Consider the following 24,569-nt stretch of genomic DNA (forward strand, 5'->3'; position numbering starts at 1 on the left):
CTTTCCCCACTGTCATAAGAGTTTTTCAGTGAACTGCATTCCCCTTTACAAACTAGATGATAGTTAGAGTTACCAGGCAAGAACGTGGATCCAGTTCTGCTTTTTCAAAGGCCAATGTTCCTCCCATAATAGCAATGCATTCTTCAACCGGTCAACTGCCCCCAACACCTGAGCTCTCTGTTGTACACAACTCAACGAGGCCTGGGAGAAAACAGGTGCAAATTTCACTTAGTAACAAAACATCCCACCTGATTCCTCTGCTGGGCTAGTTCTCAAGTCATCTTTTTCTAAGCTTTCATTCGGCTCTACCACACGTACCTAGGCTGGGTAAAACACTTTACCGGGTTTTTTTTTTTCGAGACGGAGTTTCACTCGGTGGCCCACGCTGGAGTGCAGTGACGTCATCTCGGCTCAGAAGCCAGCGCCCGGGTCCATGCAGCCCCCTCCGCGGCAGACGCGGGGAGCCGGGGAGCAGTGGGGACAGGTCCCTACCGGCAGGGTGACCGGGACCCCCGCGCGGTCCCACGTGGTATCGCAGCAGGCGCGAAGCCCCCGGTGCCACCCGAGGCCGAGACAAAGCCCAGGCGCAAGGACTCCGGATCCCGACCTCGGACCCTGCGGAGCCCAACTCGGAGCCGCCACGCCCGGGGCAGAGACCCCCGCCCGGTCCGGAGACCTCGTTGCCCGTTTTCACCTCAGACCGCCGCCTACGAGTGCTCGCTCCTCGCCGCGGCGCCTGGGCCGACTGGAGCGCAGCTGAGCAGCCGACAGAGCCGCGGCAGCCTCAACAATGGAGTCCCGGGGCGGGGCCGCTGCCGCGCGTTCAGCCCGTGTTCCACGCTCAGGATCCGGCTCGGATCAAGGAGCTGCAGCTGGCGCGAGGCTGCGGCCGGAACACACACCACGCTGGGGCACAGGGCCCCGCCTGCCGCCCGCCGCACCGCCTCCAGCAGAGCCGGGCGTCCAGGGCCCGCCACCCGGCCAATGGGGAGCGATCCGCGCGGAGAGGGCGGGGCCTAGGGGAACAAATGGAGGCTGGGCGGGGCGGCGCTGGGATTGGGCGTACAGGTTTCCGCGGGAGGACCGGACCCAAGAGCTGGCCGGATCCTGGCCTCCTAGAAGACCCAGCTCAACGTCCACCTGCAGTCTGCTCTACAGGACGCGCTCATCTCAAGCCCAGAACTCAGGCTTTTAGGGCAGAGAGCGAGAGACAGGCTTGCTTTACAAAAAGGGAAACTGAGGTCCAAGGAATAGGATTGCCTGCTGCCCGAAGTCACGTAGTCCCATTCACTCATTCACTTTGTGATTCAGCAAACATTTGGAAGCACGTATGGTGGGCTTTAGGACTGAAGTAGGGAGAGGCGCGGTGGCTCGCACCTGTAATCCCAGTACTTTGTGGGGCCGAGGCAGATGGATCACTTGAGGCCTCGGGTGGCACCGGGGGCTTCGCGCCTGGCCAACAAGATGAAACCCCATCTCTGCTAAAAATACAAAAACTTAGTCGATCGTGGTGGCGCATACTTGTGGTCCCAGCTACTGGGACCTGTGTAAAACAGGACCTGCACCCTGAAGGCACTCACTCGGGGAGGCTGCTGGGATGGGTGGATGCACATTTAAGGTCTTCATGGTGGCTGGGGCTGACCCCATCCCCATCGCTCTTCCCACACACACCTGAACACTCATCACTCCCACGCTCGCACCCACCACTGAAAGCCTGGCCCCTAATCTGATTTGCCTCACAAGGTCTCCAGATGAACAACGCATGCTTCCCTACCTCTCCCCTGCTAGGGCCCCACCGTGTTCTGGGATGTACTCAGGGATCAGGAGAACAAAACCTCAGGGAGTGAAAGGACATTCCAGGGTGCAGGCCTCTGCATCCCCCTCCATGCCCTCACCCCTGCCTGACACACCCTCACCCCTGTACCTGGCCAGCTCCTACCAACCCTTAAATTCTCACCAAGTTCAGTGGTGTCAGCCACACCCTAAAGTGGCTGATCCCCCAATAACCTATGCCCTTGCATAGTCTTCCTGACCTTGGGTACGAGCAAAACCGGTGACTGGCTTCTAACCCATAGAGCCTGGCAAAAGCAATGGGATGTCACTGTCACAGTGCGTCACCTTCTCACACTTGAGAGAAAGGTTCCGCCTGCAGGCGCTGCCGGAGGGAGATAATGTGCTGAGAAAAGACCTTTGGAGGGGCCCCGTAGGCAAGGAAGCAAAATGCTGGGCCCTTGCCAACTGGGTCCCAGGAAATGGATTCTGCCCTGGTGGAGCCTCAGATGAGGATGCAGCCCAGCTGCTTAGCGTGAGATCCCAAGCACAGGACCCACTAAAATGTGCTCAACTCCTAGTTTGCCAAAATTGGCTTAAAAGTGTGTGTTGTTTTAAGCTTCTAAGTTTTTAGTTATTGCCTGTGAAAGTGTTAAAATATGAGACAGTAACTTAGGTCCCCTCCCCATCACACACATTCTTCTTTCTGGCATTCATCACAATTATAGTTATTGATTGAAAATCTCCCTCTTGACTGGGTGCAGTGGCTCAGGAGTTCCAGACCAGCCTGGCCAACATGGTGAAACCCCATCTCTACTAAAAATACAAAAATTAGCTAGACGTGGTGGTGCAATCCTGTAATCCCAGCTACTCTGAAGGCTGAGGCAAGAGAATTGCTTGAATCCAGAAGGCAGAGGTTGCAGCGAGCCGAGATGACACCATTGCACTCCAGCCTGAGTGACAAGAACAAAACTCTCTCAAAAAAAAAAAAAAAAAAATTGTCTCTTGCCACTAGCATGAAGGTCCCAATGGAAGAAAAATGGAAACTCTTTCTCATAACAGTACCCCAAATGCCCAGCACGGTGTAGTTCTAGGGCAGTTGGTCGATGGTGGACGCTGCTGGTTGGAGGGCCCAGCTGGCCCTCCCAGCTGCCTTCTCCCTGGTCAGGTTCCATTATAGAGAACAGAATAGTTTCTTGCCTTTCTGGAGTCCCTCTTAGTGGGGATTGGCCAAGTGACATTGTCCTGCCCCGGGACACATAAGTGGAAGTTGGCTGAAAGGTTTCCAGCCATGGTGTGCTGGGGCGATTTGAACCAGGACATGAGAGCTGACCATCCATTGTTTGAGAATTCTGCAAGTTGGTTGTTCAACACATTCAATACTTCAAAATATCAAATAATATAAACTCGCAAATTAAAAAATGCATTAGACTAGATGCAGTGGCCCACGTCTAACACATTGGAAGCCTGAGGCAGGAAGATCACTTGAGCCCAGGAGTTCAAGACCAGCTTAGGCAAAAAAGGAAGACCCTGTCTCCACAAAAAATTTTAAAATTAGCTAGGCATGGTGGTGTGTGCATCCAATCCTAGCCACTCAGGAGGCTGAGGTGGGAGGATCGGTTGAGTCATCTGTTCAAGGCTCCCATGAGCTATGATAGTGCCACTGCACTCCAGCCTGGGTGACAGAGCCAGACACTATCTCAGAAATAAACATATTTCATATATCAATAAATTTATAATAAATGTATATTTATATATACATTTATGTATTACAATTATATATTTAGACGTAAATATATATTTCTTGTTTTATTTATTCATTTATTTTGAGACGGAGTTTAACCCTTGTCACCCAGGCTGGAGTGCAATGACGCAATCTGGGCTCACCACAACCACCACCTTCCGGGTTCAAGTGATTTTCCTGCCTCAGTCTCCTGAGTAACTGGGATTACAGGCACACACCACCATGCCTGGCTAATTTTTGTGTCTTTAGTAGAGATGGGGTTTCTCCATGTTGGTCAGGCTAGTCTCGAACTCCTAACCTCAAGTGATCTGCCCACCTCGGCCTCCGAAATTGCTGGGATTACAGGTGTAAGCCACTGTGCCCAGCCTATATGATATATTTATATATTATAATTATGTATATTAATTTTATATAATTATATATAAATATAAATATAAAAACTTTCCTTGCCTTCTCTTGTTTCTACCTACAGTCAGTCCCATAACTTCAAATACATGTAATAATTTCAAAGTATATTTATATATTTTTTTTTTGTTTTTGAGACCGAGTCTCACCCTGTAGCCAGGCTGGAGTGCAATGATGCAGTCTCAGATCACTGCAACCTCTGACTCCCGAGTTCAAGCGATTCTTCTGCCTCAGCTTCCCAAGTAGCTGGGCTTATAGGCTTCCAGCACCACGTCCAACTAATTTTTGTATTTTTAGTAGAGACAGGGTTTTGCCATGTAGGCTAGGTGGTTTTCGAACTCCTGACTTTAATTTATCTCCCACCTCGGCCTCGTAAAGTGCTGGGAATACAGGCACGAACCACCTTGGCCAAAATATTTTTCTGTTTCCAAGCACTTTACATGAGAGGAAAGCGGAGAATAAATCATCTGACACTCTACTGTAAAAAAAATCTTTGTGCCTCTCTTCTTTTCATCTTTCCTAAGGGGACATATTACCAAAATGTCTTTAGGTTGAGGTCCCCACGTGAAAACTTTACAGGGTGCTGTGTTCTCAGCCACCCTCCTGTCTTTTCCTTGTCCTGGTATTTTAGAACTGTCTGGGGATGAGCCAGGATACCCACAGTGGCCATGTCTATTAGAGGGTCTAGTGAGTATTAGCCCCGGGGTCATCTCATCGCCAAGGACAGCCTCAGGTAGGGGGTAGAGTCTCTCAGGGGAGCAGCTGGATGCTCTTGGCCTTAGAGGAATCTCCTGGTATAGTTTCATCTAAAATGGTGACCCCTTTGGGTTATTAAACTTTTAGGACATTAAAATGAATGGACAATACAACGTAATGTGATTAAAGCTAGGTCATTAAAACTGTTCCTCCAGCCGGAGTTTTTATTCCTCGGAGACACATTGATGGTCTGCCAATGGGATACTGATATTGAGAGGAAAAGCCAGAAATGATTTCTGCTCTCTAGATTGTCTCAGACTTGTGAAGAGAGAAAAACTGTCCCAAAGGACAAGGAAAACCCACCCCAGAGAGGATGTGCAACAACCTGAACATGAAAATGCACTGAAGGCACACAGGAGGACAAAGAGCAGTGCCAGTGCCTCCTAGGTAGTCACTGAGTACTTTACTGAACAGGATGGGTGTCCCGAGGGATAGAATGGCCTGCCGTGACACTTAGAAAGGTCTGTGTTGGAGTCAGCACTGCCCCTCCCTGAATTTGTTACCTTGAAAAGGCTTGTCGGCTGATTTGAGTTTCAGTTTTTCATTGACTGTAAGATACATTTTACCTGTACAGCTTGAAAGATAAACATACTATTTCCAAAGAGGCAAAGTAAAATGATGTATTTTATTTACTAAAAATTCGTATTTATTTCTTCCCCGGAGTGAGTGTAGTAAGTTTTAAAGGTCTGTTCTTTTTAAGGGTAATTTCAAATGGAATTGTAGGACTTAGCTTTGTCAATGCTACCGGTGAAATAAAAGTGTGATAGATAAATTGATGATTTAGAAAGATTCACCAAAATGTCAGTTTCCCTCTTGTAGCATGGTGAAGAATTAATGACAGTGGACACATCTGTATCCTCTTCTCTGGATATCTGAGGGTTTTGTTTTTGTTTTTGTTTTTTTTGGAGACACTGTCTTGCTCTGTAGCCCAACTGGAGTGCAACGGCGCCATCTCTGCTTACTGCAACCTCCGCCTCCCAGGTTCAAGTGATTCTCCTGTGTCAGCCTCCCGATTAACTGGGATAATAGGCACCCACCACCACACCCAGGTAATTTTTGTATTTTTAGTAAACACGGGGTATTAGGCCTGGCACAGTGGCTCAGGCCTGTAATCCCAACACTTTGGGAAGCCAAGGTGGGCGGATCATGAGGTCAGGAGGTCCACAGCAGCCTGACCAACATGATGAAACCCTGTCTCTATTAAAAATACAAAAAAATTAGCTGAACCTGGTGGCAGGCACCTGTAATCCCAGCTACTTGGGAGGCTGAGGCAAGAGAATTGCTTGAACCTGGGAGGTGGAGGTTGCAGTGAGCCAAGATGTTGCCACTGCACCCCAGCCCAAGCAACAATGTGAGACTCCGTCTCAAAAAACAAACAAACAAACAACAAAATGACAGAGTTTTGATATGTTGGTCAGGCTGGTCTCAAACTCCTGACTGCAGGTGATCACCCTCCTCAGCCTCCCAAGCTGCTGGGATTACAGGCGTGAGCCACCATGCCCTGTCCACTCTATTTTCTTTTTATTTCCTAAATTTTAATGTGTTTGAGTTTGTCTGTTCCTTTATTACTGTTTTCTTACATAAAAGAAATTCTGCCTAATCCTTCGTAAAAAAAAAAAAAATCTTCCTGTGACTTCTGAAAGTGTTCTGGTTTAATCATTCATATTTGAATGTATAATAAGTTGATTATGGTTCATGGAATAGAGAAGAATGCAATGCATTTTCCCAAGTAGATGCCAGCCTGGTTTGTCTCATATTTTAAAATGCATGTGATTTCTTTTTCTAGTCTATAGTGCCTACTCTATCATTCATCAACTTTCCATATGAATGCTGGGTCATTAACACTTTTTTTTCCCTTTGATCTGCTTGCTCATCTTTCTGCTAATACTGTGCTGTCCTGAATATTTTCCTTTGAAAATCTTAGAAGTATGTTAGACAAGCCATCACTCTTTTTTGAGATGACTAAAAATCATTAGACATTTGTCATTTTTACTACGTAAGAAAAAGTAGTTTTTCTTTCCCAAAAACAACCTGAGTTGGGAATTTATGTGATTTCATAGGAATAACATCTGGAAGTCGTGATATAAATGTCATTTAAAAAAACATGTGTCGCATTTCCTCTTATTCTTTTCTACCTTGATATTGTGCAATAGAAATTTTTAAAATTGTGGCATTAGTATTACCAAATATCAATTATTGGTTTGATTTACTACTCAGTTAAATTTAATGAGCCTACTCTGTCTTGGTGTAATCACATGGCATGGGCTCAACTCCTCAGTTAACATGTGACTGCACGTGTAAAATATTGTCTACCAGGGAAACTCATTGAACACTTAGTGTTCAGACTGTGTTTTGGTGTCTGGTTCCCTAAGCACCACTGCAGTGACACAAAATAATGGACCTTCAACAGAAAAAGTTTTGGCAAATATATTGCATAAGCCATTTAGATGCAGTGAGTCATTCTTATTACTTGGGTTGGTGGAATCCCTTTCAAAATGTAAATTACTAATACAAACAAAGATGGAACTTTGTGAGCAGACGTTTTTAAGAATAAGTAGTCTCAGGACTGATAATATTAACTCCCTTATGCGCATCAGGTAGGACTTTATTATGACAGATACTAGAAATGTACAAAGTGAAGTTGAAAGGTAACTCCTAGCAGCACATCTTACTCCCTGGATTCTCTAATAAGATGGGTGTTTCTACTTTGCTGTTGCCTTTTTGAATAGTTCAATTCTAGCATTCGTACTGCTGTGTGGGAGGGAGTATGTGTGAACAGAGTAAGAGTTGTGACAATCAAGTCACAGAATAAATGCTTGGAAATTTTAGATTCATGTAAACAGCTTATGGATTGAGTATAGATTCCCAGTGCTGTCAGTCCCACCCATCCTTCTATCCACATGTGTGGGATGTTCTAGGACTCCGTGGCTTTTGAGAATGTGGCTGTGAACTGTACCCAGGAGGAATGGGCTTTGCTAGATTCTTCTCAGAAGATTCTCTGCAGAGAAGTGATGCAGGAAACTTGCAGGAACCTGGCTTCTGTAGGTGAGAATGACAACACATTTCACTTAATTACAGAACTATTTCCCTATCATCAGTGCTATTTGTGATTTGGAATGTGGCAAGGGAATGATTTGGTGAAGAAATCAGGCATGGGCACTGTGTACAATGAACATTAAATCTAGTAATGTTTCTATAGTTTGTAATAATTTGTGAGAATTTTGTGGGTCTGTATTTTAGGAAACAAATGGAAAGGCCAGAATATTGAAGATCACTTTGAAAAACCTGGGAAAGAGATAAGATAATTTGCACTGAGAAGAGGAAATAAAGTCCTCTGAAGGAATCTTAGCTTGTCATGAACTTAAAAACAAGCGATCAAAACAAATAAGAGTCACTTGAAATTTATTTCTTTTTAGAAAAATTTCATCCAAAATGTAATGTACTTCAGCGTAGCAGTCAGTGTTTGGAAAACAGTTTACTTGAAAATAGTACTACAAAATTGTGTACATGAATGTTACTAATTTGGTCATAGCCATGCAGGTGGTAGCTGTGTTTTCAGTAGTAACCCATTTACTTTCAAATAATTCAGTCATGGCAAAAAAAAAAAAAAAAAAAAAAGCATTTTCCTTGGTATTGGTAGCAGTGTAAGTCAAAGACCTATTAATAAGTAGAAAGGTATTAAACCAAGCTATAATAATGTGCTTGTCATTTTTTTTTACAGAAATCATATGATACAGAGACTGTGTGAAAGCAAAGAAGGTAGTCAATATGGACAGTTGCCAGCCAAATTCCAAAGCTTGATCTGAATGAGAGCACTTCTCCTGGATTAAAGCAATGTGAATGAAGTATTTGTGGAAAAGTCTTTGTACGTCATTCCCTCCTTAATAGGCACATCCTAGCTCACTCAGGATACAAACCATATGGAGAGAAGCAATATAAATGTGAACAGTGTGGGAAACTCTTCGTTTCTGTTCCAGGTGTTAGAAGACACATGATAATGCACAGTGGAAATCCAGGTATACATGTATGATATGTAGGAAAGCTTTTTATTTTCTCAATTCAGTTGAAAGACATCAGAGAACTCATACAGGAGAAAAACCCTATAAATGTAAACAATGTGGTAAAGCGTTCACTGTTTCCGGTTGTTGTCTAATACATGAACGAACTCACACTAGAGAGAAACCCTACGAATGTAAGGAATGTGGAAAATCATTCAGATTTTCTTGTTCCTTTAAGACGCATGAAAGGACTCACACGGGAGAAAGACCCTATAAAGGTACCAAATGTGATAAAGCCTTCAGCTGTTCCACTTCCCTTGGTTACTATGGAGACATTCATACTGGAGAGAGACCCTATGAATGTAAACAATGTGGCAAAGCCTTTAGTGGTTTGAGTTCCCTTTGTAACCATGGAAGTACTCATACTGGAGAGAAAGCCTATGATTGTAAACCATGTGACAAAGCCTTCAGTCGCCTCAGTTTCCTTCACCTCCATGAAAGAACTCATACTGAAGAAAAACTCTATGAATGTCAGAGATGCGGTAAAGTCTACATTCGTTCCAGTCACCTTACTCGCCATGAAAGAAGTCATGATATAGAGGCTGGGTGTAGTGACTCAGCCTATAATCCCAGCACTTTGGGAGGCCAAGGAGTGTGTATTGCTGGAGCCCAGGAGTTTATAACCAGTTTGGATTAAAACAATGTGAAACAACCTGGGCATCATGGTGAAACCCTGTCTCTACAAAAACTAAAATAATGCCAGGCGCGGTGGCTCACGCCAGCTACTCAGGAGGCTGAGGCAGGAGAATGGCGTGAACCCGGGAGGCGGAGCTTGCAGTGAGCCGAGATCGCACCGGTGCACTCCAGCCTGGGCGACACAGCGAGACTCCGTCTCAAAACAAACAAATAAATAAATAAATAAATAAAAATAATTAGCTGGGCATGGTGGCACATTTCAGTGGTCTTAGTTCTTTTTCAAGGACATAAAAAGCAACGGGGCATTGGGGGAAAGCCCTCTGCATGCGGATCACCAGGTCAGGAGATCGAGACCATCCTGGCCAGCATGGTGAAACCTCTTCTCTACTAAAAATACAAAAAGTAGCTGGGTGTGGTAGCATATGGTTGTAATCCCAGCTACTCAGGAGGCTGAGGCAGCAGAATCACTTGAACCCAGGAGGCGGAGGTTTCAGTGAGCCGAGACTGTGCCGCTGCACTCCAGCCTGGCGACAGAGTGAGACTCCATCTCAAAATAAATAAATCAATAAACAAACAAATAAATAAATAAAGCCCCTTGAATGTAAGAAATGTGGTGAAACATTGACTCTTTCCCATTCCCTCATAAACATGAAAAGGCTCACACTGCAGAGAAACCTTAAGAATGTAGGAAATGTGGCCAAGCCTTCAGATTTTCCTGTTTTTGAAGATTTGGGAGGACTCGGAGTGCAGAAAAGCCTTTTGAATTTAAATTTGTGGTAAGGCCTTCAGTTGTGTTAGTTCCTTTTGAAGACATCAGCTCATTCCTGAGAAAAACCCTATGAATGTCCAGAATGTGGGAACGTTTCATTTCTCTCATCCCCACTCAAGGACAAATGAAAATGCACACTGTAGCTGGCTGGACCTTGTAAATACAAGAAGGTACCCAGGATTAAAACTCTAATAGTTTAGAATCTGCAAGAATATTTTCAGTTTTCACATTTACTTGAAAAGTCATGTGAAAACTCCCATGGGAAAGAAGTTCTATAAGTGAAGCTTTTCTAATTTGGAAAGCCTGATGCAAATTAATTATCGTGCAGTGTTTGAAAAAAATGTATGAAATATTACACAAGTTACAAGTATATTGTTTTTGTCAGTGGCTCATTCTTAAAGAGTCTTGAGAATGCATTTCACCTTGTTTTGCAGGGAAAGCTTGAGGTGAGAATTCTGTAAATGCTCTTTAAGCAGTAGTACTTGAGTTTCATAGATAATGATATTGTTTGTTGGTAGAATTCTTGTCTATTGATTTGATAATGTGCTGGATTCATGGTTGAATTTTGATGTTTTTCTAATATGCAGGTAAGTTTAATATTTTTGTTTCATTATTATCTTTTTTTGAGACGGAGTCTCACTCTGTTGCCCAGGCTGGAGTGCAGTGGTACGATCTCGGCTCACTGCAACCTCCACCTCCTGGGTTTAAGCAATTCTCCTGCCTCAGCCTCCCGAGTACCTGGGACTACAAGCGCCCACCACTACGTCCAGCTAATTCTTTGTATTTTTAGTAGAGACAGGGTTTCGCCATGTTGGCTAGGCTGGTCTTGAACTCCCGACCTCATGATTTGCCCGCCTCGGCCTCCCAACGTGCTGGGATTACAGGCATGAACCACCACACCCGGCCAGGTAAGTTTCATTTGTATGTATTGCCTTGTGATAAATGGACCAGTGAATAATGATTGTGAATTGTCGGGATAGTCTTACTAGCCTCATTTGGCAAATTTTGATTATCCCTTGTCCATTATACACATTTCACCTTTCTTCATTAAAGGAAAAACTACTCTTGATGTAAAGATGTTTCTTTTTTGCTAATACTGAGTTGGTATTAATTCCTAAGTAAAACATAAAGTTTACCATAGGGTATCATCACGTGAGTTCTTTGCATCTGTTGCCCTTTATTCTTTATTGTTTCTGTCTTTTATTTGGATCGTTCACTTTGAATGAAGGAGAGAGGACTGTCATAGGACGATACGTTGTAACCAATCTGAGGGAGGAAGCATTCAGTCTCTCAGTCACATATGATAACATTGGGCTTTTCATCGATGCCTTTGGTATTGTAGTAGATCGTATTACACCATTATGGTATGATAGTTCATATATTGTATTTTAGATTATTACAGTCTTACCAGTCAGTGTCTCATGATTCAGTTCCCTACCAGCCAACAGATAAACCAATCACATACTCCTGTAGGAACAAAGGAACATCTTCGGCCTGGCACGGTGGCTCACGCCAGTAATCCCAGCACTTAGGGAGACCGAGGCGGGTGAATCACGAGGTCAGGAGATCGACACCATCCTGGCTAACACGGTGAAACCCCATCTCTACTAAAAATACAAAAAATTAGCCGTGAGTGGTGGTGGGCGCCTGTAGTCCCAGCTTCTAGCGAGGCTGAGGCAGGAAAAGGGCATGAACCCGGGAGACAGAGGTTGCAGTGAGCCGAGATTACACCACTGTGCTCCAGCAAGGGTGACAGAGCGAGATTCTGTCTCAAAAAAAAAAAAAAAAAAAAAAAAAAAGAACATCCTTACTTTTTTATTGCTATACCACTCTCTGCTCCCAAGTTAATCCCTGTTTGGACCTGTGGGAACTTACACCTTTCTGCTATATGTAATTAATAACTGATGTTTGGTTTATCTGTTTAGTAATAGATGTTATGTTTAACGGTGTTTAACGGTGCCAGTAAACGTAGGGTGCGAATTCCTTCCTCACCAGTGGGGTGCATGAGACGCTATTGAAACAATTGACAACACAAATGGAATGGACCAGCCCTCATGCAGGACACCTGCTCAACTTGACTTACCTGCTGTCGGCTGATGATGCCATAACACATCAGCAGTCACCTGAGTCAGAACCGTGAGCTGACGATGGGCCTTCCCTTTGTTCTGCACAGTGTTTTGTGGTCTTCAGGTGTTGTCATCTTCTCCCACACTAAAATGCTCTCATCTCCTAGAGATGAATGTTTAATTGCACCCCAGCATGACGTTTTGCCTGTGCTTAGCAGGCAGTTTGGAGGCCCTGGCTTATTAATGCACAGAAGCGCAGCACATAAGCCGACACTTAAGTCCTAATTAGCAAGAATCGGGCTGTATCTCTGTAGTCCCTGCATCTACTCTGGTCACCATCTCTGTATGCTCAGGGCAGCCATTGAACATTATTAATTATTGTACACTCCAAGACAATAGTTATTATGTAGGCAGAAGTAGTGGCCTTGTTTGTTTCTTGTGCTGCTGTTCCCCTTGCCACGGTCCCCTACACCCTCCTGATGAGGTGTACATCTATGGTGCCTCATGGTTCAGGCACTGATGAGTAAAGAAAATGGGAAGAAAGAGTTTGATATTAGCCCCTACGGAAGCATATGAAGAAGCGTCTCAGCTGCTTGCATTGAAAAATTCCTAGCCAGTGTGTGGGCTTTTCTTATCACTGCTGCTTATCAGCATGTCAAAAGTCGAATCTTCGGACTGCAAGTCTTGCCGGCCTTAGACATAATGGCCTTACTGCATATGGAGCTAACCCCAGGAAGATGGAGTGACAGTCTCCGGAGGATTAGGTGGTCTCCTCCAATGTGGCTTGATGGGCTCCTGAACTCTTTCTTGTAACCATGCAGAGAGTGTACACTGCCAGCGATCATGTGCCTCAACTCTGTAGATGTAGAAACTCAAAATATTCAAAATATTCTGAGACAGTTTCCATTGAAAGGAAAGAGAAAAGAGGTCAGCTGCCATGCTCTGGTCAAGAGAACTAGTAGATGGCTCACAAGAACACTCTGTTGCTACTGTCTGTGCCTCTGTCACAACAAATATCCTGATCCTTCAGTTTTAAGGGTGCAGGGCCATTTTCCTCCCTTTCTTACTGGTAATTCTCAAGATAACTGTATGATATGCTGGGAAGGCAATATCCTGATAATCAGGTGACATTAGAACAGCTCAGGCTCTGTTAGAGTCCCTGCTCGAAACAGAACAGTCTTTAATGCTTGTGTCCAGCAACCACATCGTGGGAGAAAACCCAAGGTGGGCTGCTTTCTGGGGTCCCTCAGTTGTAGTGCAAGTGAAGGGTTTACAGTCAAAACTCCATCCATCTGCTCTGGTCTTGTGGTAGCGGTTCATATTGAATCCTAGGCTTCTGTTGTCTTTTGTTTGCTATTTGTAAGTAATAAATTCACTTCATGGAATTTATGTATGAATGTGTTTGGTCTCATTGTACTCAGAAAAGTTGGTAGCCATTGCACAGTGAACCCACTTCATAATTGGTGAAAACACCTATGCCCCTCTTGTGCCACAGGAAGAAAGTTAATTCAGACAAACATAAACTTCATGTTCGAAAAACCCTGTAGCACAATTATTACCATGTGGGAGGCCTTTAATAATGGTGATGCTGATTTGAAGAACTCTGAAGGAAGAAATTTATACAAATGGGTTGGGTACACAGGAGTCCCTCCTAATTTAAAGCAACCCTTACTCCCCTCCGTTTAAAAAGAGTGGAGAGGCCAGGCACAGTGGCTCAGGCCTGTAATCCGATCACTCTGGGAGGCCGAGGTGGGCAGATCACAAGGTCAGGGGTTGAAGACCAGCCTGACCAACATGGGGAAGCCACATCTCTATTAAAAATACAAAAATTAGCCGGGCGTGGTGGTGGGCACCTGTAATCCCAGCTACTTGGGAGGCTGAGGCAGGAGAATTGCTTGAACCTGGGAGGCGGAGATTTAAGTGAGTCAAGACCACGCCACTGCACTCCAACCTGGGTGACAGGGCAATACTCCGTCTCAGGAAAAAAAAAAAAAAAGGGTGGATAAGAACTGAAACAGGTTTAAAATTTCACCTAATTGGAAATGCAAAGTTTACAAAAATAATATTTAAAGTAAAAGGTTAAGTGAGTGCTCACTGAATTTTATGCCTCCACAAAGTAGGTTGTGAATTAGCTCCCTCATCTGTTGAAAGCCACCAAAGTTGGGAAGCCTCCATGTCTGAAATTCACTTGTGGCTCAAATAAGAATTATACCTGGGGATACCCCAAAGTTTAAATATGGTATCCCCTGTGATATTATGAGGAATTACTGTACATAAAACAGGTTGTCTTCCTTTAACTCTGAAAATCATATTATCTTTCCTAAATTCTCTAAAACGCATCGCTCTGCAGTATCCTATGGTGGACATAGGTTTCCTGACCAATGAGCACTAAAAGTGTGTGCGACTCACCTATGTTCTTGTCAAAATGGAAATACCCAAATCCCACCAGTTAGAATAACATGACAGAATATCAGATTTTTGGAATATATAGGTTTTCTGTAAGGTTATTAGGTATTGATTCCATTTTTAAAATAGATATCAGTATATTCGGATTACCTATTTCTCCTATGTTTTAGTATTAGTAGATTGTGTCTTTTAATTCATCAAGTTGGTCTAAGTTACCAAGTTTGTGACTTATGGAGATTGTAATATTCTTTATTATTTTATCATCCATGGGCTCTCTAATGTAAAGGCCTCTTTTAGTTCTTCTATTATTAGGTTGGTGTCAAAGTAATTGTGGTTTTGGACCATGAATTTTAAATTTTTATAACTAGGCTGCAACACATCTTTATTAATCAAAATAGAATCCATTACAATGGACTGGGCACAGTGGCTTAGGCCTGTAATCCCAGCACTTTGGGAGGCTGCGGCAGGTGAATCAGGATGTCAGGAGTTTGAGACCAGCCTGACCAACGTGGTGAAATCCCGTCTCTACTAAAAATATAAAAAGTAGCCGGGTGTGGTGGCATGTGCCTGTAATCCCAGCTACTCAAGAGGCTGAGGCAGGAGAATCTCTTGAACCCAGGAGGCAGAGGTTACAGTGAGCCAAGATTGCACCTTTGCACTCTGGCCTAGGCGACAGAGTGAGACTGTCTTTAAAAAAAAAAAAAAAAAAACCATTACATTGAACACATTTTTGCCAATGAGAAATAAACTTGTTTATTCCATGCTTTCAGTGTTCGATGAACTCTTGGAAAGCATTTTCTGCATCCTACTGGATGTGTGTTTTCCCTGCAAAAAGTTGTCAAGGTGCTTAAAGAAGTGGTAGTTGGTTGGCGAGAGGTCAGATGAATATGGCAGATGAGGCAAAACTTCATAGCCCAGTTTATTCAACTTCTGAATCCCTGGTTGTATGGCATGTGGTCAGGCGTTGTGGAGAACTGGGCCCTTCCTGTTGAGCAATGCCAGCTCCAGGTGCTGCAGTGTTCCATGCATCTCATCGAATGGCGTGGCATACTTCTCAGATGTAATGATTTCACCAGGATTCAAAAAGTGTAGTGGATCAGAAGACCGGCAGCTGACCACCAAACAGTAACCATGACCTTTTTTTGGTACAAGTTTGACGTCGGGAAGTGATTTGGAGCTTCTTCTCAGTCCAACCAGTGAGCTGGCTGTTGTATGAAATCCACTTTTTGTGGCATGTCACAATCTGATCAAGAAATGGTTCATTGTTGTTTCATAGAATAAGAGAAGATGACACTTCAAAAGGATGATTTTTAAAATATTTGGTCAGCTCATGAGGCACCCACTTATCAAGATTTTTCAGCTTTCCAATCGGCTTCAAATGCCAGATGGCCATAGAATGGTCTACATTCAGTTCTTCACCAACTTCTCGTGTAACTGTAAGAGGATCGAATTCAGTGGTTGCTCTCAATTGGTCGTTATCAAATTCTGGCCCAGAGCCTGGGGCTGAGGCTGCCATGACCACCCTGTTCTCTTCCTTCTGGCATCCCCAGGAAGCTCCCAGGACTGAATGATCCCCACAAAATACAGTGGCCAGGATGGGAGGGCTGGAGGTCAACTCCCCCCCGCCCCTACCACCACGACCAAGAGGCCCACATGGAGGTTGGCCCTGAGCTGTGGGTCCCTGTGGGACGCAGGCTCCCATGGAAACTTCAGGGGATGAGCCTGGGTCCTCCTGGCTGACAGAGCCTAGTGGGCACTGGGTGTGTGGGGCCTGTGTAGGTAGGTTGGACAGCACTGGGCCTAGCCAGGGAACTGGGGACTGGTGTGGCCAAAGTGGGCAGCAATATGTTGCCAGAACCAAAACTACAGTGCAACCAGCCCAGCTGGTAGGGAGAAGGAGGCCTGCCTAGCAGGACCATCCACCCCTGTCCTGGCCCCAAGCCCAGACTGCCTGCCTGTACTGGACATTGCCTGATCCAGGAGGCCTGGGCATGATGGTCAGGTGGTGTGTCCCTTGGTTCCAGGCCTTGGTGGTCCCTTGGGAGCTGAGCATCCTCTGGGCAGGAGGAGGGCCCGAGGTCCACTGTTTGCATCGGCCCCTGGGGGTGTGCCCCCACCCTAGCTTCTCAGCGCACACAGGGACATGGCCAGGACTCCTCACCTGCTCTGTGGCTCCAGCTCTGAACAGCTCACTGGGTGACTCTGACAGCTTCCTCCCTAAAACTTGGGTCCTCATCTGTGGGAATTGGGTGTCCCAGGCCCCCTGCAGGCAGGAACCCACCCCCAGCTCCTCTGGTGGGCCCTTCTGGGCTTTTCTACCTACTGGCTTGTGAGACCCGGTTGGCCAAACTTGGTGTCCTATTTTTATTTTGGCCTTTTTCTTAGTGTGTGTTTTCTGTAACTACTGCTGTGTAGGTCTTCTATATGAGTTTTAGGTAGAGAATCTTGCCCACTCAGAGGTTCTGCACCCCAGAGAGCCTCCACTTCAACCCCCCGGGCTGGTGCTGCCTGTGCTCCGCTTGGTGTGAATGTTGAGTGTGATGGATCCACACGGCTGCTCGACCCTGCATCTCCTTCCTTCTTGTTGCCGAGGCCAGTTCTGTTCTCTCTTTCTCCACCTGAACTGCACTTGAAGCCAAGGTGAAGGATGAGAAGTGGTTGCTAAGAAGGACCTTCCTGCAGTGAATCCACTGTGAGGAGGCTGCGCTGGCCCAGCCTGTCCGTTCCTTCTCTAAGGTCATTCCAGAGGTCGGCCAGGGACAGCCTGTCCCTGCCTGCTCTTGTGGCCCGTGAATCAAGAATGGATTTTACATTTCCAAAAGGTTGAACAAATAAAAAACTAACACTTCATGACACTGAGAACCTTCTATGTCCATAAGTAAAGTTTGATGGGGAGTGCAGTCATGTCCATCTCTTCACAGGCCACCTGCAGAAGGCTGCTGTCGTGCAGCTATGGCAGAGTTGCATCCTTGAGGCAAAGATCAGTTGGCAAAGCTGAAAATACTGACTCCTGGCTCTTTAGGGAAACAGTTTCCAGTCCCTGGTTTAAGGGCTGTGTGGCAGAACCCCAGGATCTTGGTCAGCTTGTTCCTCACTTAGCGCCTGCTGTGGCCTTCGCTAGTATGTCTGCAAAGTTTGCGTGCTACGGGGCCTGTCATGGGGTGTTGAGCTCTGTCATGCTAGATTTCAGGGTATCTGACTCATGGTCATCTGTCTCACCAACAGAGACCCTGTGGCCAGATTCAAACTAGCAGGTACAGTAGGTCTTTGGCAGCAGGGATACCTTCGAGCTGAGCTGCCACCCACCCTGAGGTGGTCCCATGACACCCACTGTCTCAGTCAAGGTTGGGGCAGAACTGGTGTCCTGAAGTGCCCTGCGATGTGGATCATAATAGCCAGGGGGGAGAGGGGGTTGCTATTACTCCCCATATCGCGGGGAGTGTCTCATGCCCTGCGATGTGGATCGTAATAGCCAATTACTCCCCCCTGCAATGTGTGTCCATTATTAGCAGTGTCTTTTGTTCAGGATATTAGGAGCAATTTCCCATGTTGTGTGTAAACAGCCTGCGATCGGAGAACGAATACCATCCTCTGCACCTCCAGATATTAGGAACCATATCACACAATGGGTGTACACTTTTTGGGACATTTGGGTTAATGTCATCCTGTGTTTCCCTGAATATTTGGAGAAATATCACAAGGCGGCTGTACACCCACTACTCTCTTGGCAGGAACATCATACTTTACCTACTGGAAATTAATAGCAATATCACAGACTGGGTGTCAAGCCACTGTCATATTGGAAGTAATATCATGCTTTCCCCCACAAGTTATGAGGAACAATATCACAGGGGGGTGTGTACCTTCTCCAGTAGTGGGAGTAGTATCATCATCTCTTCCTTTAGATGACAAGAACAATATCACAGAGTGGGTGTACAATCCGTGTGTTTTTGGAAGCAATGTCATTCTCTCTTCTTCTAGGTTTTACGACTCATATCACAGGTGGGGTGTACACCCCTTGTTATATTGTATGGAATCTCATCCTCTTTCCACATGTATCTTTAGAACAATATCCCATGGGGGCTCTCCATCCCTTCAATATTGGTACTAATACCATCTTCTCCTTTCCTGGATATGAGAAGCAATATCACAGGAGGGGTGTACACCCCTTGCAATATTGGTAGTAATGTCACCAATCCCCTGTGGTTATTAAGGAAAAAATCCCAGGGTGGCTGTACGGTTCCTACTTTATTGGGTGTAATATCATCCTCTCACCCCCTGGATCAGAGGAACCGTATCACTAAAGAGGTGTCCACCCTCTTCGATATTGTCAGCCATGTCATCTTCTTCCCGCCTGGATATTAGGAATGATACCCTGGGGTTGGGGGCGGTGTACACCCACTGCAATATCGAAAGTAAAATCAGCCTCTTTCCCGCTAGATATTAGGAACTACATCACAGGTGTGTGTGCACCTTCTGGGATATTGGGAGTACTATCAGCCTCCATGCCGCTGCGTATTAGCAGCAATATACAGGGGACAGGGTGGTTACACCCCCTGCGATATTGAGAGCAATATTCTTCTCTTTCCCCTGTACATTAGGAACTACATCACAGGGTTCTGTACGCCTTATGTGATATTGGGATTAATGTTATCCTCTCCCCCACTGAATGTCAAAAACAGTATCACAGAAGGGTGTACACCCGCTTTGATACGGCCAGTAACATCATCGTCTCTATCTTTGGATACTAGGAACATCTAAGAGGGTGTGTATACTCCCCTGCGATATTGGACATAATGTTATCCTCTGTTCCCCTGGATATTAGAAACGATATCCCTGGCGGATAGAGGTGGAGTACATTAAGAACAATATCACTGGGTGAATGTATACCCCCTGCGATATTGGGTGTAGTGTCATCCTCTCTTGCCTAGGATATTAAAAACAATTACACAGGAGGTGTTTACAGCCACAGCCCCTGTGTTATTGGGAGTAATAACATCTTCTCCCCCTCTCGATATAAGGAACAATATCCCAAGGTGGATGTACATCCCCTGCGATATCGGGTGTAATGTCATCGTCTCCCAAAGTGGATATTGAACATAGTGTCACAGGAGGTTGTACATCTTCTTCGATATTGGGAATAATATCATCCTCTCCCCTCAGGATCGTAGGCAAAATATCGAAGGGGTTTTACAACTCGTGCGATATGGGCAGTAATATCATCCTCTCCCCACCTAGATGTTAGGAACTATATTACAGGCGGTAGTACACTTCTTGTGATATTGGGAGTCATATCAACCTCTCCCACTCAGGATATAAGGAACAAAATGACCGAAGGAATGGACACCCACTGCGATAGTTTCAATAATGTCATCCTCTACCCCCTGACTATCAGAAATAATATCATAGAGGGATGTACACTTTCTTCGATATTGGGAGTAATATCATCCTCTCCCCGTCGGATATCAGGAACAAGTCTATTAATTATTAATATTAATAAATATAATAAAAATTGATAGCAATCATCAATATTAATAATCACAATAAAGATAGTATAAATTAATACTGGTAAAAAATGTTAACGATTAGTATAACAATTAATCATAATATCACTATTAATAAAATAATGATATCAGCAATTAATGTTACTTAAATCAATACTAAGTGATGTTGGTAATAAAATAATTATTAATATTAAGAACTAATAATATTGTTAAATGACATTAATATTACTAATTATTTTCAAGAGTACATATTCATATATTTAAAATAATTATCCATAGTTAATAATGGCATCCTATTAATTGTGTCATTGATAATTATTAAAATCGACCATAGATGTTTAATAATTAATCATATTATTACTCCTAATACCGCAGGGGGTGTACACCTACCTGTGATGTTGTTCCTAATATCCAGGAACGGAGAGCATGATTTTAGTTTTAATATCGCAGTAGGTGTGCACTCACCCTGTGCGGTGATGCTAATATCTAGGGGGTAGAGTATGACATGACTCCCAACATAGCAATGGATGGACAGCCACTCAGTGATATTGCTCCTAATATTCACGGAAGAAGCGTATAATATCTCTCCCAATATCGCAGGGAGGGTACAACTCATCTGTGATATAGTTCCTAGTATCCAGAGGGGGAGAGGATGATAATAAGTCCAGTATCGCAGGCTGTGTTCACCTGCCCTGTGATATTGTTATTTATATCATAGAAGGGAGAGGATGATATTACTCCCCGTAGAGCAGGAAGCATACACCCAGTCTGGGATATTGTTCCTAATATCCACTGGGGGGAGAGGCTAATGTTACTTCCAATATGACAGGGGGTATACATCCACCCTGTGATACTCTTCTTAATATTCCTAGGCCGAGAGGTTGATATTACTCCCAGTATCACAGACACTGTACATCCCCGTGTGATATTCCTCCTGATATCCGGAACAGGAGAAGATGGTTTTAATCCCCATATCGAAGGAGGTGAACACCCACTCTGTGATATCTTTCCCAATATGCAGGGGGAGAGAGGATAATATTATTCCCAATATTGCAGAAGATGTACACATGCCCCCGTGATATTATCCTTAATAATCCAAGGCACAGAAGATAATGTTACTCCCAATATCGCAGAAAGTGTACACCCCCACAGTGATGTTGTTTCCATGATCCAGGAGGGAAGAGGATGATATGACTTTCAGTATCGCAGGGTGTGTACACGCCCCCGGTGATACTGTTCCCAATTTCCACCCAGGAGAGGATGATACTACTCCGAATATCGCAGGGATTAAAAACACGGGGGTGTACAGTGTCTGTGATACTAGGAGTTATATCAACCTCTCGGACTTGGAATATAAAGAATATCACAGGGTGGATGTACACCCCCTGCCACATTGGGAGTAATATCCTCTCCCTTCGAAGATATTAATAACAATATCACAGGGCCGGTGAACACAGCCTATGACAGTGGAATTATTATCATCCTCTCCTCCTCTGGATATTAGAAATCATAACACAGAAGACCTGTACCCTCCCTGCGATATTGGGACTAAGATCATATTCATCTTCCGTGAATATAAGGAGCCATATCACCGGGTGGCTGTCTATTCATTGCCATGTTGGGAGTCATGTCATACTCTACCACACTGGATATTAGGATTTGTGTCACAGGGTGAGTGTGCGCTTATTGCGATATTAAAACTAAAACCATGCTCTCCCTCCCTGGATATTAGGAATGACATCACAGGTAGGTGTACACACCCTGCGGTATTAGGAGTAATAATATGATTAATTATTAAACACTAATGACCAATTTTAACAATTGTCGATGACACTATTAATCTGGGAAGTAAACTCCCAGATTTGGGACGTACTTCAGAGGTAGAATATTCATCCCGTCTTCTTTCCGGATGCCTGAGCACAGGGCCTTTCCATGCTTCTCCTCCGATCCTAAGAGTAGCTGAGGTCGAGACTCACTGAAAGCTCTAGGTAAAGATATCCCACCATGCACAGACTATCTCCGTTCTCTGACCTGGGAACAACTCTGACAGGATTCCACATCTAGGAGGCCTGGGAACTTAGTGGGATTTTCTGAGCAACACCAAATGGCTGCTCCCTTTCCGCCGCTGTTGAGGGTCGTTACCCTGGTTATCCAGATCACCTAGAAACTATCAGTATCCAGAATCAACAAGATCAACTCTCTGCTCCTCTGACAGCAGAAGGAGCATGACCAAAATGAACCAAAGAGCATGGCAGGAAACGATGTGACCGGAAAGCTCAGAGAACAGCCACAGGGGATGTAAGCAGGCGTTCCCACCTGAATCATGAATAATTAATGAAGCTCAAATCCAGGGGAAATCGAGTTTCAGCAGGTGCAACTCATCCAACAGGAGATCGCCAGAGGGCCAACAAGATTCAGCAACTGAGAGTCGGGTGTAGTGTCAAGTGGGACGCGACTGGTTCCAAAGCTCTAGAAGACCATGGGGTCACTTGGACCAAGTGAGAAAATGCCCCCAGTGTGCTGGTTCACCATTCCGACTCCTGCCTGTCTCTTCCCGTCCAGGGAACTTGGACCCTAACTCGTGCAGGTGCAGATGACGAAGGGCAGAATGAGGGGACGTGGCACCCAAGTTCCCCGACAAGAGACTTCCACAGAAAGTCCGCTGGATCTTCGCAAATCCAGAGAAATGGCAACGGGACCCAAGGAAATAGAGCCCCACAGGTGTCCTGGAGACTCTTCAGGCATAATGCCTGGAGCCGCAGGATGAGCTGAAAAAGGAGCCAGGCACCGAAGGACAAAGCGGTGTTGACTTTCTTCATCTGGGTTTCCCAGTGCAGTCCAATTCACGGTGGTTTCCAAGGGCCTCCTGGAGGAGAAAACACGTGAGGGTGTGGTCAGGGTTTTCTGCTGACGCACTTACTGTGGGGAAGAAGGAGAAGCTCTGAAGATGGATAACGACCGAGATTGTATGTCAAGGTGCACCTCCTTGATGACACTGAGGCCTACGTTGAAATACAGTAAATATGGTCCAATTACACTGTGTCTATTTTAGCACCTTGTTTAAAAAAAAAAAAAAAAAAAAAAAAAGATGTAAAACCAGACAGGGGTACATGCACCAGTGCTACATGCCTGACGGGAAACATCTATTCTTCAAAGCTTGCAGCTGTACAGGTAGGTTTTAGAATGTCTGTCCATAGTGAACATCGTCTTAGAGTGGGCTGGGCAAATAGACCTTTCCAGGTCATGTAATTGGACTAAGTTGATTAGGTTAGGGTCCGTTTTGCGTCAGGGGTCCAGAGGCAGTATAAAAGGCAACCTGGAAAGCAAAGGTCCCTCTCTGCCCCTTCCTCCGGCTTCCTGAAGGCTGCACCGCTTCCAGCAGGGCTGCTCCAGCACCTGCCCATCTGAGCGCCAGCGCACCTGTCCATCTGAGCGCCAGTCGAGGAAAGAAAGTAGACCTGTAATTTCAGGTTAGATTCCCTGAACGACTGGTTGTTTCACGTAATCCCTGAGGGGTTGGGGGAAAAGAGACAAAGGAAAGTGAAAGAAACAGATCACACTGGGGCTCGCTGATGCGGTAGGATGTGTTCTCCTCACCCGTAATTCTTGGAACAGAAAGCGAGAAAACATTTCCATCTCCGTGCCTGGGAGAAGAGCCAGATGGAAATGCAAAAAGAAATTTACTCCAGCATGCTGAATTGGTGGGTAAATGAAAAAAGAACTTTTGAAAAGGGGTGGTTTGCCCTTTAGCCATGTAAGAAATTCATATGCCACTTGTTCAGGGTTTGTTTAGATGAATTCGTATGGCGTGTGTAAAATACCAGAAAAATAAATAAAGAGGGACTGGAGCTAAAGCCAAAAAGACAGAGCAGGAAAGACCATCACCTGCTAGTGTGGTAGAGAGGGAGATAACTTCTCTCGATGAATTTGTGTTTGGAAGTTGCCTAATGAAACGGCAAGAGTAGCGATTTGAGTTCTGATAGGAAGCATCCCTTATCCCTGACTTCAAGCAGACCTGCCAAGGGGTGACATCGGCCATGCCCTGTAGCTTCTATTCTTTTGTCCCTCAGGGGAGAGAGAATCATTGTGTCTTCTACTGGAGTGAGTGGTGATAGACCTAAGTCCAGTCTCCAGAATCAGTTGTTTGGTTGGGATTGAAATCTCAACTCCAACTCCACATACCTAGGCCGTGGGCCATGTGGCAGGCGAAGTTTACTCTTGGACCAGGTAGTCACGGCAGAGGAACACACAATATCTGAGGATGCACACACCACATTGTGATCCACAGATTTGACCGACGGGTGGTGAGGTCTCCTCATGACCACACTGTCATGGAATTAGCTGAGGGTTTCTTGTGGGTGTGTGAATATCCAATGTGCCTAACTATCGCTTTGTGTGTGTTTGTGTGTGATTCAGGTGACCCAACCATCAACCCCTGAAAAAGGCGGCCATAAA

At 45.1% G+C, this 24,569-nt stretch overlaps 1 protein-coding gene across 1 annotated transcript; it reads left to right on the top strand.

Annotated features, from left to right (window-relative positions):
* Positions 1-405: 405 nt before the first annotated feature.
* On the top strand, positions 406-1,213 carry LOC140713123 (uncharacterized; the record flags this gene model as incomplete). The annotated part of the gene is made up of 1 exon (XM_073022233.1): positions 406-1,213. A coding segment is annotated over one exon (615 nt), but the record flags the coding sequence as incomplete, so codon positions are not given.
* Between the last annotated feature and the right edge of the window lie 23,356 nt (positions 1,214-24,569).

The sequence above is a fragment of the Chlorocebus sabaeus genome, chromosome 12 (assembly GCF_047675955.1).
Source record: "Chlorocebus sabaeus isolate Y175 chromosome 12, mChlSab1.0.hap1, whole genome shotgun sequence".
Classification (NCBI taxonomy): Eukaryota; Metazoa; Chordata; class Mammalia; order Primates; family Cercopithecidae; genus Chlorocebus; species Chlorocebus sabaeus.